Source organism: Vollenhovia emeryi, unplaced genomic scaffold (genome assembly GCF_000949405.1).
Source record: "Vollenhovia emeryi isolate VEMERY1.0 unplaced genomic scaffold, V.emery_V1.0 DF939131.1, whole genome shotgun sequence".
Taxonomy (NCBI): domain Eukaryota; kingdom Metazoa; phylum Arthropoda; class Insecta; order Hymenoptera; family Formicidae; genus Vollenhovia; species Vollenhovia emeryi.
Window position 1 is genome coordinate 2,120,704 of NW_011967235.1, and position 14,839 is coordinate 2,135,542.

General features: G+C 38.5%; 2 protein-coding genes across 8 annotated transcripts in view; both read right to left on the reverse strand.

Annotated features, from left to right (window-relative positions):
• The window catches only part of LOC105568165 (diacylglycerol O-acyltransferase 2-like), a 10,670-nt gene extending 9,773 nt beyond the window's left edge, over positions 1–897 (reverse strand). For 2 of the 7 annotated variants that reach the window (XM_012023603.1, XM_012023604.1), the window contains exon 1: positions 764–894. The gene's annotated coding sequence lies outside the window, so the exon portion shown is untranslated. Of the gene's footprint in view, positions 1–588; positions 724–750 lie in introns of those variants that run through there. The other 5 variants (XM_012023602.1, XM_012023606.1, XM_012023607.1 and 2 more) reach the window with 4 other exon arrangements.
• Positions 898–1,710: 813 nt separating this feature from the next.
• LOC105568167 (protein GDAP2 homolog) overlaps positions 1,711–14,839 on the reverse strand; it is a 27,359-nt gene continuing 14,230 nt past the window's right edge. Inside the window, exons 9-13 of the mRNA XM_012023613.1 lie at positions 10,363–10,516; positions 7,012–7,151; positions 6,500–6,554; positions 5,970–6,113; positions 1,711–5,890 (exon numbers count right to left, since the gene is read on the reverse strand). Of these exons, the coding sequence (XP_011879003.1) occupies positions 5,828–5,890; positions 5,970–6,113; positions 6,500–6,554; positions 7,012–7,151; positions 10,363–10,516 (556 nt within the window). The 3' untranslated portion in view covers positions 1,711–5,827. The remainder of the gene's footprint in view (positions 5,891–5,969; positions 6,114–6,499; positions 6,555–7,011; positions 7,152–10,362; positions 10,517–14,839) is intronic.

A 14,839-nucleotide genomic window follows, 5' to 3' on the forward strand; every position in this document is an offset into this window, starting at 1 on the left:
CAACTTCGCACATCATAAAGTCAAGTAAGACTATGATGTGCGAAGTTGCCACGTATGCTAAGCTTACTCGCATCTCGAAAAATTTCGCGAAACTCAAAACTTTAGATTAAAATTACTTCACTAATGTATGGTCAAAGTTCTCCAAATTAATACACATGCTTTAAAAGTGTTTAAACTAATTTTTCTCAGATTTTTGTACATGTTTTGAGACTAATTCAATTGCTAGAGCGAAATTTGTTGCTCACTCGTGAGGTTTTGTTCGCCGTTGCCATTACCGTAATGTTAAATGATACTAAAAATCTTAAAGTTTAAACGGCTATATCTCAGAATCTGTACGGTGGATCGACTTGAGATTTAACACAGATATTTGAATTAATTTTTTCAAATATTCAGAAGATTTTTGAGACTTTTAATTTAGGGTTGCACACGATTGACGCCTCTAACATTTTATAGCAACCAAGACACGATTAACACCTCTGGTTCTTGTAAAATTAGCCAGCCTGCAAGCAGGCATTATTCTGTCTATATCTACATGCAAAAATAAGATAGAATAATGTTTTCAGCTCAAAAACATAGAAGCAAACTAACAATTACGCTACCGTATAATAGCATCTCATAACTGCCAAACGATCACACGTCGGTTTGCTTCTCGCATTCAACAAACACACACGCGTGCACGCGTACATGCACCACGCGCACGCACCACGCACACGCACCACGCATACGCACAAAGATATTTTTTATTCCAACCTCACACTCATACTTTTTACTCTACAATGACTTCTATACAGCAAGACATTAATAAAGAGACTGACACGAAATTATCTGTCCTCGTTAAACAAATTACAGTGCCATCTACTTCGTTATCCGTGAACTACATTTACCATATTACTTTATGTCATGGTCTTGTATACAGGTCTCCCGACTGCCTCTAATTTTCGATGGGGTAGGTCGCTTAGTGAGGAAGTTTTGTAGTTCTTGTAATGGCCACTAGCGTTGCAGTCTATGTTCTTTTGGGGGCGAGGGACGCTGGAGGCCGAGGGGATATGTCAAGTTTACCGTGCATGGGACAAAGACAGACAGATATCCCTCCCGGCCTCCAGCGTCCCTCGCCCCCAAAAGAACATAGACTGCAACGCTAGTGGCCATTACAAGAACTACAAAATTTCTTCACTAACAATAAGCGACCTACCCCCACCATATGAGTTGCAAGACCTGTATGTAAGACCGTGCTTTATGTAATTGAAGTCCGATAAACCTACAAATTGTAATTTTTTACGCTCGTGAATGTTTTTACCTCTTGTGACAAAATAATATTAGAGCGACTTGTAGACTGCACAGTTGAACATTTTCATATAAAAAAACATTGAGGTTTGTGAGGTCTTATTTGTATCGCATTATGTTTTTGAAAATTTCAAAGACATAATGCGATACACATTAGATTTGAAACCTCAATGTTTTTTTATATGAGAATGTTCAACTGTGCAGTCTACAAGTCGCTCTGGTATTATTCTGTACATAAAAGCCAATAATAAGATTTACAAACGCAAAAACTGTATATAACTCTATCGGTAAATCAAACCATTCCAGCATCCCCATTCAAAAATGCCCCACCTGCGGTTCCAGTATTAACCTTATTAGAATTGTTGAAACAGTCTTGATGTTTGCACAGGAAACATCAGCGCGCAAAATAAAATGTATAAGAAAATATACGTTTTATTGAAATAATATGTTTTTATTGTATTCTATAAAAAAGGATACAACGGAGAAAGAAGTGCACCTGTTAAAAGGTCGTGCGTCGACATCGAGAAGAAACAATAAAGGATAAATGACTTTTCGCTCAAGATTTGTCGTTAATAACAATCTATTCTTAAGTACGAGCTATGTAAACGCGATAATTAAAGAAATGTAACTTCCTGGGTTATAAAATATTTATAACCCAGCTGTAACTGTTACGTATCACTAATTGCTATGTAAAAAAGAATAACTAAGCTTAGCATGTAATTAATAATTATTAACTTTTGTTTCAGCTCTAGGTCTGAAATAAATTCACAATATGTGATTTCAACAATATTTCTCATACATTATAGGTCATGATAGTGCGTACGATCGCGAAGCGTCACCACCGGTGATTATGACTTGTTTCTCTCTCTCTCTCTCTCTCTCTCTCTTTATCACGATCGTATAATCTTGTGTTAACTTGGCTTAAGTACGAGATTAAGAGTAACAGTCTTTATGTAAGCGATATATCATAAGATTTCACGACACACTCGTACGAAAGATTTTATCAGATTCAGATTAAAGATTCAGAAACATATTATTTTACTTAAGAAAATAGACGCGATAAATCAAACTGCTAAGAATAAAAACTTAATTTATTTAAATCTGATTTATGGAAAAAAAACTGTTTTATATGTAACAAATGCAGCAACGTGCAAAAAAAAGTACTAAAAAGGTAACTATTTTTTATCGTCATGTAGAAAAAGCAAAGGAGCAAAAAGCGAGAACTTAACTCGTTATTACATATTATCTTGTTACGTCAGAATATTAAAAGTAAATTTTGTTTCGTTATACATACTATCGATCGTATTAGAGAATCATTTTTTCTCATAAAAGGGAACGCTTCAGCTCGTGGTGCTAAAACGAGATCGTACTTTCACTATATACATTCGCATATATTTCAATGTGGAAATATTACCAGGTGATTGACTAATTTTGCTCAAGGTCCTAGTCTAGTTAACATACTTTCTCAAAATATTGAAAATCAAAATGATCAAAATCAATTTGAGCTCAGTAAAACTAATATTGTCGCTGCAGTAAAAGTACGTAGCAGTTACCTATTAGCGAGTCAATAAGATTCCTAATTATAACTTGACATAGATTTATTTTACAGAATAGATAACGAAAGATAGAAACGCGTTTAGTCTTCTGCTTGATGTAATGCGGGAAGACTCAAATTTGAAGATTGAGTACACTAACAATAAGAAAGAAACAAATATTGCGATGCAAATATAGTTTTATGCAATATTTATTCAAGAAAGCATATTTTTCTCTATAGATAAAAATTTTTCTTATAGATAGAAACTAGATTAGGACCTTAAAAGATTATATGTATACATGAAAATCTCCCAAATCGTCTAATTTATCAACAAAATCGTAGACTTATCATCATCATTAATTAACATAAACATGTTAGATGTATATATATATACATATATATATATAATATCTCAATATAATATATTTTAAGGCCAAAACTCTTTAACTATTCATCGTTCTCAAGTCCCGTTATCTCGTATACAAGCTTGCCAGAGGTAAATCACACACAAACGAACAATTATCCGCATTTAAAATTAATTAATATTATTTAATAATTTTGAAATTTATTAAAACAATTAACTGCATTAAAATTATCGAATGTTTAAAATTAAATTTTTGAGACAATAAAATAACAATGACTAATATAAACTGTAGAGATGATAATGCGCGCGCGCGCGCGCGCAATCTCTCTCTGGATGTTGCATCTTGAAAATTTTCACTACGTATTATACTCGATTGTCAGGGACGGACAGTGAGGTCATTTAACATAAAAATGAGAAATGGTCTATTTGACACTATTGGCCCCTCCGAATAGTAGGAGGTTAATTTTTTCGACTATTCGCAGCGCGAATAGCATTTAAAGTCTTTGCAAACCATAGACATATGTAAATGCAGTAACATGAAAAAATACTATTCCATCGCTGCAAATATAACGACTGCATTTAAAAGACACAACGGTTATGGAATCAATTGAGTGAACGTGCGATTTAAGAATAATGAATTGTACGAAACTAATAATTATGATATTATTAGATATAATAGCATATTGTACAACAAATATAAAAATATTTAAATCAATATTATTGCAAAGGCAATTGCGATTACCTAATATTTTCCACAGAGACTCATAGAGAATGAGGCTATGTATCAAAAGCATAAAAATTATTCGAAATAAGTAATCTTATTTACAAAAGTCTAAAAAGCTAAATCTAAATTTACTCAACACAAAATAGTCAATATAAATGCATTTATGCAACACAATATTTATAGCGTATAAATCTTCTTCGCACAATTTTTTTGAAAAATTGTAAAGGTGATTTCGCGATTTTATACGTTGTAAAATATTAAAATACTCACAGAGTATAGCGTGTTCACCCAATTGTTATGTAATCATTGCATTTTTCAAATACAGCCATACGATGATTACGAGTAGCACTTTTTAAATTCCATAACTGTTTATATGCGTATAAACACTTATGTACTTGATCACACGGACGATTGTATCTTCGGCGGAGGTAGCGTGGTCAATTAACCCATTGCCTTCTCAACTCATCCGCAATTGATTAAGCACGAAATAGCCTTTTTCTCCCATCGTGTCAAGAACTAATTGACAAAAGATTAAAGAAGAGCGGAGGGCAAATGGCGCTATACTTGACCGCGAAATATTCGTGATTCGGCGGGCGTGAGAAATGGGCTAATCGACGCGATTAACAGGTTTTAACTTCTTTAATTTATTTTTTAATCGCTAAAAATGCTTAACAACTGGGATAACGATTTTTTGCCTCCCGAAATACATCGCGAGCAAGCTCTTAAATTTATTGCTTCTTCTAGTCTAAAACTGTCCCGTACATAGGACTTCGGCGCTCAACGGTAACGTTTCGCACTGTTCTGCACTTCGCGTCGAAGTCTCCGCAGAAGAGGAAAGAAAGAAAGTTTTAAAATTGATGAAATCTGCTGAGCGCCGAAGACATGACATCACAGTAAAACATCCAACCGCTCTTTGTTCGTAGCCGATGATTTATTATTAGTATATCGAAAATACCGCGGCTATACGGCGGCGGCGGCGGCGGCAGCGCAGCACAATCTCTTCATCAACGACGTGAATTAATAAAATATTGACAATGTACAATAATCAAATAGATGCTCTTCGCTGTATAACGATTGATATATGAAAATAACAGAAAGCGATCGACGGTCTGTATTAAGCCGACGTTTAATTCTAGTGCGTCGTCAAATGCTTTCTTTTATCCCTTCTACCGCTTTCACAGGCAGTACTAAAGCTAAGAATCTGCCACGAATAGCGTAATATGTACAAGGGCGAGAGATTAATATTTTAGCTTTTTTGGATTTCGTTTTGCGAGCGACGACGACGATGAAAATACTGATTATTGATATTTTGGCAGCCGATGTTCGCTCTAAGCGAGTAGTAATTAGCTCTATTACTGGATAAGGAGAATGTACTCTGTTTAGCAATACACTTCCAGCTGTGCACACGGTCGATCCAGCTTTCTCGATTATCTATCTTAATGTGGATTGTCCAGTACCAAGTTTTGTCTTCGTACTTTCGGGGACGTAAAAACTCGTTTGCGTGAACGCGCATACGAGTAAAAAGAACCAATCAACGTCAAAAGCAGGCGGGCAGTGGTTTCTTGATTTTCTTTCTGTATTAATATTTGTGTTAACATTCGCGCGGCCGATCGTCCTTTCGTCCTTTTTCCTGCTAAGCGGTCCATCACGAGGCACTTGGACAAATCGACGTGAAGTTATTGCAGAACCGGATTACTTTTTCGAAGATATGGATTATCGTATCCAGTCGTACTTGATCGTTGCCGGGGAACCAGCGAGATACACCAGCAATCACGAATCTCATGCGTACGGTTCTCACGCTTGAGTGGCGCATGAGTGTTGCTGCAAAAATACGAACAGTCCACCATACGAATGCACACAACACTCGATCTGGCCTCGTTTTTGACGCTTCGCTGCTTTCATTTAGATTTTCACCTGCGAATTACGTGGACGTTGATGGCGACGACAAGACCTGATCCGGTTGATAATACCTCAGGCCATTTATCTGTAAAGAAAAATAAGCTCGAGTGAGAATAATTGGAGACCTTTTCCATTCAAAAGTCACTTTGTTGCTTGTATCGTACCGTCATGTCGTATTCCGTGATGTACGCTGGGATCTCGAGTTGGTCAGGCGGCATAACTTCATAAAGATATTCTACTCCAGGCAAATTGTGAACCTTTTGCTTAATAGCTGGAGCCATGAAGGTCGTGAACCACCACGTCATCATCTATAACAAACGATCAATTGCATCTATTTAGAGAAAATTGGAGTTTCTTTGATGTAAAATCGTAATGGGAAGAGAACAAGTAGAAATAGAGCCTGCGCAGAGATGATAATATTATTTTCACATTGCAATTTATTACTAAATATTTTTAAATAATACAAAATAATTGTCGATTACTCCGCGGAACTGTAGTTACTAACGAAGTACGAATAGCCAGGAAATTCGATACGATCGTTCCGAGGATAATTCGTCATGCATAAACGTGGGAAATGCAATAACGACGTTCATTAACAGCGCGATTTTGCGTCTCAAGCAACGTTTATTAAGCATAAAGAGCCCGAGCTCGTTATATCAGCATATAATTACGACGCGATGATACTGTTACTAACCTTGGTCCAGAAGGTAGGATGGATAATGTAGAAATGTTTTAGATTCTTCTTATACCTGTAAAAGAAATACTGTCATCAAGATCGCTATCAAATTTCTGCAAACGAACGGAATCAAGTTGCATAAACAGCAACTCGATGCAACTTGCCGTTACATAACTAGAACTAATTTAACAATATTTCAGTTTCATTCTTTTCTTGGCGATGTAAGAAAATAAAGATTCTATTTTCATCTGTACATGTGACACTATCGGAATATTCTCTTCTGTCTTGGCAAAGAAAAGAACTGTAAAAAGAACTACATTTTTATTCTTTTACTTTTTCATTTATTAAATATTGTAAAACGTTAGCTTTTTGATAAATAATCGAAAGATTGTTGCCACATTTCTAATATATCGCTCAAATATCTGACTTTATCCTTTACGTTGTACGTACCGTAAAGACGTGCTTGTGATTCTACATTAAAATACGATCAATAGGTTCAATGCGTTCGATATCTCAAGCGTACAACTTACTTGTAGGGAAGCACATTGTAGACTTCGCGCAGCCAGTGTAAACTGGGGTAATTGCTGCTGGCCGTAAGGGTGTGGAAATACGCGATAACGTAGTCTCCCTTCACGATAGGATCCAGCAATTGTATCACGTACAGCAAGGCCTAAAATCACAAGAGACAGTGATAAAAAAGTAAAAAAAATCAGTGTATTTCGCCGGCTTTGCTCGCTATTGTCGTACGGAAAAAAACCAAAGCGATACATTCTTTAAAATAGTTGGAAATTTATTTTGCATAAAAAAAAGACGCGCGTTGTCAAAGTGGAGTAGAGAAACAGGGGTAAATATGTCCTAAAATAAACGCTGCGTAAATATTCTCGGGATCGATGGGACGTCAGCGACGAGATATACAGAATGTATTTCGCAAGGCTTTCCTACGTCGTGGAATATGCGATGTATCCCCTGCTGTTTCTATTGAAAGAACCAACGCTTCGGTTTCATTGTGATTTCATCGTTTCACCTTTACGAGAAATCCGAAGGTTCGAGACCGACAAATGTCGGAGTTTCAGGCGATCAATGAACTTACAGCAACATATATAATATATGTACCGTAAGCTCGATAGGGTCACAGTAAGAAATTCAGGCTGCGACAACGTAGGTTTGTACTCTCGAAATTCACGTAATCACGAGAAAAAAAAACAAAATTTCCTCTTGCATAAATTATAGTCATTTCTTTGATACAGAAATCGATGTCTTCATTAAATGGCCTGGAAAAATTGACTTCAACGATGTTGTGACATTTGAAGAGCCATTCAGTTGTCATCATATCAATATTCATGACTAACATTTACAAAATTGTTATCTACAATTCTTATGTTACCTCCATGATATTATTCCACATCAGCTCTCTTCACTCTTATTAATATACAGCCAATAACATTCCTGGAAAAGCGACGTAGACTTCGAAATTACTTCACAAACGTATCCTTACGCGAGCCAACTATGCGTGTCCGATTATCATCAAATCATATCATCATGCAATACGTGCGGCAATCGTTATTATCTGTAATCTCAATGTGAAACAAAGGAGAAGTTGAAATTTTTTCGCTCTTAGAACTTCTGTTCGAACGGGAGTTCCAAGGCGAGAAGATCGATGAAAGGCAAATCGGCGGTGCTGTCGAGGAACTCGCGCCAAGCCGAAATCGATGCTAATTCCGTAAAATTGCAAAACGCGCCACCGTCTGTATCGCGGCCCTGAAGACACGTTATCTCAGGTCGCTGTGTAATTAGCATTCTAACTGAGCGTAAATGTTTCATCCCGAAAGCGGGTCAGTGGATACGAAACAAAGGCGCGGGGCTGGATTGAACAGTTGTTTAAATTAACAAACTTAATGGAGGCTTTGGTATTAATAGCGGACGCTATTGCGCACGTCGAATCTCTCGTCTTGGAACACGCACCTCGCGCGAACGCTATGTGTGTACATGACGTTGTTTCAACAGCCGCTGCATGGCAGCGTATATTTTTAGCTGTACCGACGAATCTTTACGTGACGTCATTGACATTCTTATCTCGATTAGAGTCAAAGTAGCGAGGCACCTCATCGTACCGGTGATCCAGCGCCATCGGTGATGGATCGCGATCGGAATAAAAAAAGATCCGATAGAGGCGAAGCTACAGGCTTCTCTTGCCTGCGCGGAAGATATGGAACACGCGATCAAGTAACTAGCAACGCACGGGTCACGATGAAAACATGGATTAGTGTGCGTAGAGATGATTTACAAAGTTGCATGTGCTTTCTTTCTTGAACTGTAGATCGAGCTTTCTCGCTCGATCAAAAGCGGCTTGAAAACCGCGAGTTTTGAAAAAGACTCTCTGTAAATTTGAAAAATGTTTTACTTGCTTCGTCAGAATGTAATACAAAGACCAGTTGTTTATTTCGTATTTCATTGAACTTGAACATCTCTGTCGCTATCAGCGATCGCAAAATATATAAGAAAGAAATTACTGATAAAAGGCATTAGTGTCAAAATGTGTGAGGAAGGTTGACATGTCAGAAGTTGATTTATCCGTTTTTTTTTTCGTCAACTGCCAAAGTTCATGCAAGCTACGGTGTTAATCGACGAAGGGAAAAAAAAGAGCCGTTTTAACGATCGTATGCCTTCTTTCCTTAATCACCGACTATCCCACATTATGCCGCCCGATGATATCCGCAAGTCGTTGTCAGCGTAAATGAGTTAATAGAGTGAGAAAGTTTCATTGAGGCTAGGGGTTCGCGTCGCAACGACGTTGCAGTCGGTTCTCGCCCTCCCCGTGGAGGGACTCGTTCCGCGGTCGGTCTATTTCTGGACGTGTAAATATCGATTCGCCACCCGCCGCTATATCTCACTGCGTTCCGGCTATGAGCAAAGTAAGGATGAGTCCGACGGGGAAAGGAAATGACACAACGGGACACAACTGGCGCAAAGATAGGCGCCAAATGATCGAGGCTTGGCCTGGACGCGACGCAGTCGAGCGGCATGCGCAAGTCTGCGATGCACGGACTCGTTAGAGTCGTCGTATCTAGGATACTTGAGAGAGAGGTAGAGAAAAGAGGGTACAATTGCCCGGATATGTCTGTAATCGAGAAAGATACTTTTTCCATGATTTTTGAAATGTTTCCGATATCCGATAAGAGAATTTGTATCCTGCGGATTTCGCCCAGCACGACCAGCTTTTTTTGGAAACAAATTTTCACATCCGCTGTCGAATACCTTTGAAAGTTATTTAAAAAAAAAAGTACTTCAAACTATTTGAGGTCGACTGTGTAACAGCGATAAAATTGATACAAATGTATGATATTTTTTATTGGGATTTATCGAAACAAAAAAGCCGTATTTACTCTCTCTTGGCAAAGTTAACTTGTCACGGAACTGCATCGTTATAACTTAAAAAACAAATGCTCAATAATGTTTTATTAAAATGTATTAGGGTGGCACGTGTACAATGGTGCAACATGAACGTACACGACAAGGGCGTAAGAATAAAGACAGTTTCAACAGAGGAATACTCTGTAAAACACTTTCTATTATACATTCCAAACGAATCGATTAAATTGCAAAGGGCAACCAAGAGTGACTATAGAACGGTAGTATGTACCGTTGCAATCTCCAAGTATTAGAGGACTATACCATAGTAAGACTAATGAAGATTTTGCGCGATATGATTTTCATTATTTTATTTAAAAAGATTATATGCCTTCCACAGCTCTATCGAGTTTCCACCGTTGAATGTTTTATCGGGCGAATGGTGGTACTTTCACCGTAACGTGTAGGCTGAGCGGCAGTTTTTCTCGCGCGGTTCATAACAACGCATTGATTTTCGAGGCAAAGGTCTTTACCTTATCTAGGTTGATTTTGGTGGCCGGGAACCATTTGCCGACGAAAACCACCACCGGTCGGCCCTGCCGGTCCACGCCGCTCTGGTACAAACAACCGATCCCCGAGACTTCAGTCAGGTCCTCCGTCTTCGCCCTCCTGAGGAGCCTTTCGTACCTACAAAATAACGATTTCGTTCGCCTTGTACGTTCATAAGCTGTTTCTTCTACCTGTGTTAATAATATCGCTCGATTATATTTTACGGACACGGTTCGTTTTCAGGGTTACGATAAGTATACTTACTAAGTATATAACTAAGTATACGATAAAACAAAGTGCGCAATTATGGTTAAAATATTCATTGTAATGCCTTCAATGTATCCACTAATGGTTTTCGAAAATGTGTCCACTAATGGTTTTCGAAAGTGTATCCACTAATGGTTTTCGAAAATGCGCAGTATAGGCGCCTGTACGTTTACCTGTGTACCTGTATCGAAAAGATTTTCAGTAACTAGTTCTTGAAACTTTCAAGTAAGATGGAAACGCGACGGAAACATTGTGGTTTGCCGTAAATCTGAATCTGTTTTCGCATACAAATAGGACTGTCGAAGAGAGCATCGTTAATTTAAACGAAACAAATCCAACAACGTTGAGTTTGAAGGAAGATGCGTGACGCGGAAATGTTGCTCGAGTCTTGCGGTATGACTTGTCATCTTGTAACTTTAATTACAACGCGGCAGATCGTGCCGCTTTGCATAACGTAAACCGCAAACAGTGACGTGCGTTAGAAAATGCAGTTTTACAAAACGTACAATTTTCATGGGTGCGTTCTATCGCAAACACCCAAGCCCCGTCGCGAACTTAACATTATCATTTCTAGCATCCACTCTACACTGGCCCTGTGCTCGTTGCATTTTTTTTTTTCCGAGTAGCCCGATGCAAAATGCATTCCGCGCCACATGTTAATGAAACTTCACTTAAATAAGTCGATCGGTTTTGAACTTGTTCCCTGAAGCTCGCCGAATGTAAATAAATGGGACAAATCAGCATGACAATGTCGCGCGTGAATTCCCGGATCGATCATCACCAGCTCCGGTGCGTTCTCCAATGGTAACCGGTATGGGAAATACACTGGACGGACGCCAATAAAAGAGCGGGGATCAATAGCGGGCCGATAACGAGACCGAGGTTTCATTCGTAATCGCGATCGACACGAGGTCCGACGACGCGCGAACGAACGGCGAGCGCTGCTCTCAATACACACCGGTCCTCGTCCTCGATGACATCCACCATGTCAATCATGACCATTCTGATGTCACGTTCCCCTCGTGGTTTCGCCTTCCGCGATTTTGCCTCGGTAAAAAAAAAACTGGCGGAGGGAAGGAAAAGACAGAACTGATCGGGCCCACTAGTAGCCGTGTGCGGTTGCCTTTTCCCGCGACATCCGTTTCAAGAAGGATGTCGGCCGCGACACGACGGGCGAGGGACCGCGTACAGTTCCGTCGTTCGATCGCGAGCACAAGTGTCGACGGAGGGAGGCGACGGCGAGGGATGTCGGCGGTACGGCGAGTCGCGGCAAACTGAACGAACCGAATCTCGTCTTGGTCTAGGGAAGGAGAGCCGCCTCTCGGTTGCGACGACGTCCGCGACGACTGTGCCGTCTACGAGGTGGTCCCGCACCGCGCCGGGTCCTGCCGTGGTGCCGCACGGCGCCTGCCCGGCTCGCGGTACGCTCTGCGTGCTCGATGCGCGCGAGGCGACGAGGCGCGGAGTAGGGATCGCGAGCCCCGTCGTTTAATTCGATTCGCGATGTGTATTCCTTTAATTACGAGTAATACACCGCCCACCAACCGGCCTTGGACGACTGTCAACCGCTTGTCATTCTCCGTGCCTTTTTGTAATCGTTTTCGTAATGGGCCGATCCGGAAACAGGAAGCTGGACTAGCGCTCCGTTCCCCGCCACTTGTCGTCCGGGTGTTTTAAATAAATAAGATAATTGCTTCTTTCAAGATGAGAAAAGTACGAATTTTAAATGCGCTCTACGTGTCATGCGTTTGCTTGGGGAATCGAATCTTCATCGTTGTCGAGCACGGTCTTGCAACTTTTGGGCGATAAATTCGGCGTGATTTAGATTAGCAATGACATTCGAATTGTTTGGATTTAAGGGCACAGCTGCTTCAGCGTGAATACAGATTTTCTTCGAAGCACCCTTTCGCGATCGATCATGTATTTTCGATCGGATTCGTGTCAGGCGAAGGCCAATTCAGAGAACGGATTACACTTCCATTTCGGTACACAAGCTATTGCGATGTTCTAAATCGTCTGTCTGGTTACATTTGACAGCAATGGAAATTGGACGGATTTATCAAACTTACAATTGAAAACTTCGGAATATATTTTAAATGTGCACGTGCATGTTTTTACTATAATAATAATAATTTTCTTTTGGTTCATGCAGATAACGCGGCCGCATAACAAACTATATTTAATTAATATTTGAAGGATCGCAATCTTGCTGCAATTAATCTATCAATAAAATTATTTTGTATTCATCAAATTAAATTATCAAATTTTTCTTCGATGTAATATAAGCTGAGAAATTTCGACGACTCTGAAGTACACGCATGGACGCATTGCATGTATCAACGAATTAGCATTTCGCTAAAATGTTCGTGCGCAGTAAGAACATTTGGCGTTCGGGATTATCGTAGACTGAAAAAAACAAATATACGCTTCACAGATTAATTATCGGGATATATTTCGCAAAATTTTAGTTGACTCGTGCGTATAAATAGCATATCCGAGAGAAAACAAAATCCCATAATAATTTTCATTGCTTATATAAAAAAGTAAGCATTTTAAAATAAATTAAACTGATAATTATTTAAAAACGAAATAACATTCTCAGACTATTCTTTCTAACGAAAAATTAGATAACAAATTACAAAGACGTTGATACTGCACGCGATTGCGTCACGTTGTTACTTAAGTTTGCAGTTTCATGACCTTGACTTCAATTAAACAGATCCAAGGTATGTTATCGAAAGTATGGCACAAAAGTATTCCCTAACGTATCTAGCGCTGTGAAATTGCAGATAAAAATAAAACCATACCTTTAGAATAGTTTAGAACGATAAAATATGGTAATATTCAGCTGAAACTTTTATTACACTCGGAGATAAATCGACATATTTTGTCATTTATTCCTTTCAATATTACGCGTAATATGCTGCTGATGTTTTATATGTATAATAAAATATAGAATCGATTATTATTTCACATCAGAGCAAAATACAGATCGTTCTAATTCGAAAAAGAGGCTCACGTAGTGAATCACATTCGTATAATCAATGGTTCGAGTCACACGTGGACTTGTCGTCGCGCTGTAATAAACCCGACATATCACGATAAAATGACGTCGATGACAATCTCAGTCTCGAAATAAACATTTAATACGACAGGCCTGGACGAATGATTTATTTCTATGACGCAAATGATATTTCAGCGCTGAAATCAATTAGGAAACAGGTATTACGAAGTAAACTTTGTATGTGCGTCATAAACGCAAAAGTCGATAAACGATATAATCATAGATATGATATCGTTTTGTCAACTGTAATACACATCAAATAATCAATATAAATATTTGTGATACGTGTGCAAACATATCGTTGTTAACTAATAATAAAAGCTGATAATAATATTAAAAAGAATTTGGTAACGAAGGATATAAAATTATATGAAAAGATATCTGAGTACATGAAATCTGGATAAATGAAAACTTTTTAGGAAAAAATAAAAACTCCCGAAGGTACACGGAGAGAATTTTCTCTTAAAACTTACCCTGAAAGTCATGTAATCGTGGGACAACGTGGCATTTCGAAGAACTTTATGCGGTTTTTTTTTAAATTTTACTATTAAATTGTATGGTAAAATTTCAAAAACTCTCCTAAAATGCTGCGTTGTCCCACAATTACATGATTTTCAGGATAAATTTTAAGAAAAAATTCTCTCTGTCTCTTCTTACTTTTCACAAAAGTTACACGTGTATAACAAAATATATTAAGCTATTTGCATATAAATTCAGATAAATATAAATTACCGTGCAAAAGTAATCAGTTTTGCTAATTATGAAAAGAACAATAAGCTGGAGAGAAGTTATAATGACTTCGGCATTTGCGATCAAATATTTGTGACCAAAATATCAGGACGGTCAAATATCCAATGTTAAACTTAATAATGGACTGGATTACAACTAGCTGACGTCCCTTGTATCCTTAAAAGTTCTCCATTCTTTTGGCATGTTCATAAATACAATGCTTTTTTCATTTTTATGTCGATATAGAAGGAATCTTTCAACTATTGTTCACTTGGCAATGTTCGACTCTTGATATCGGTATAGGAGAGACAGTACGAATATTACTTTTCGCTGTGCTGCTCGCTGGATAAAAGAGAGAGGGAGAGAAGCAGTGCCGTTGAGATCATAAAAGTCTTAGTGCA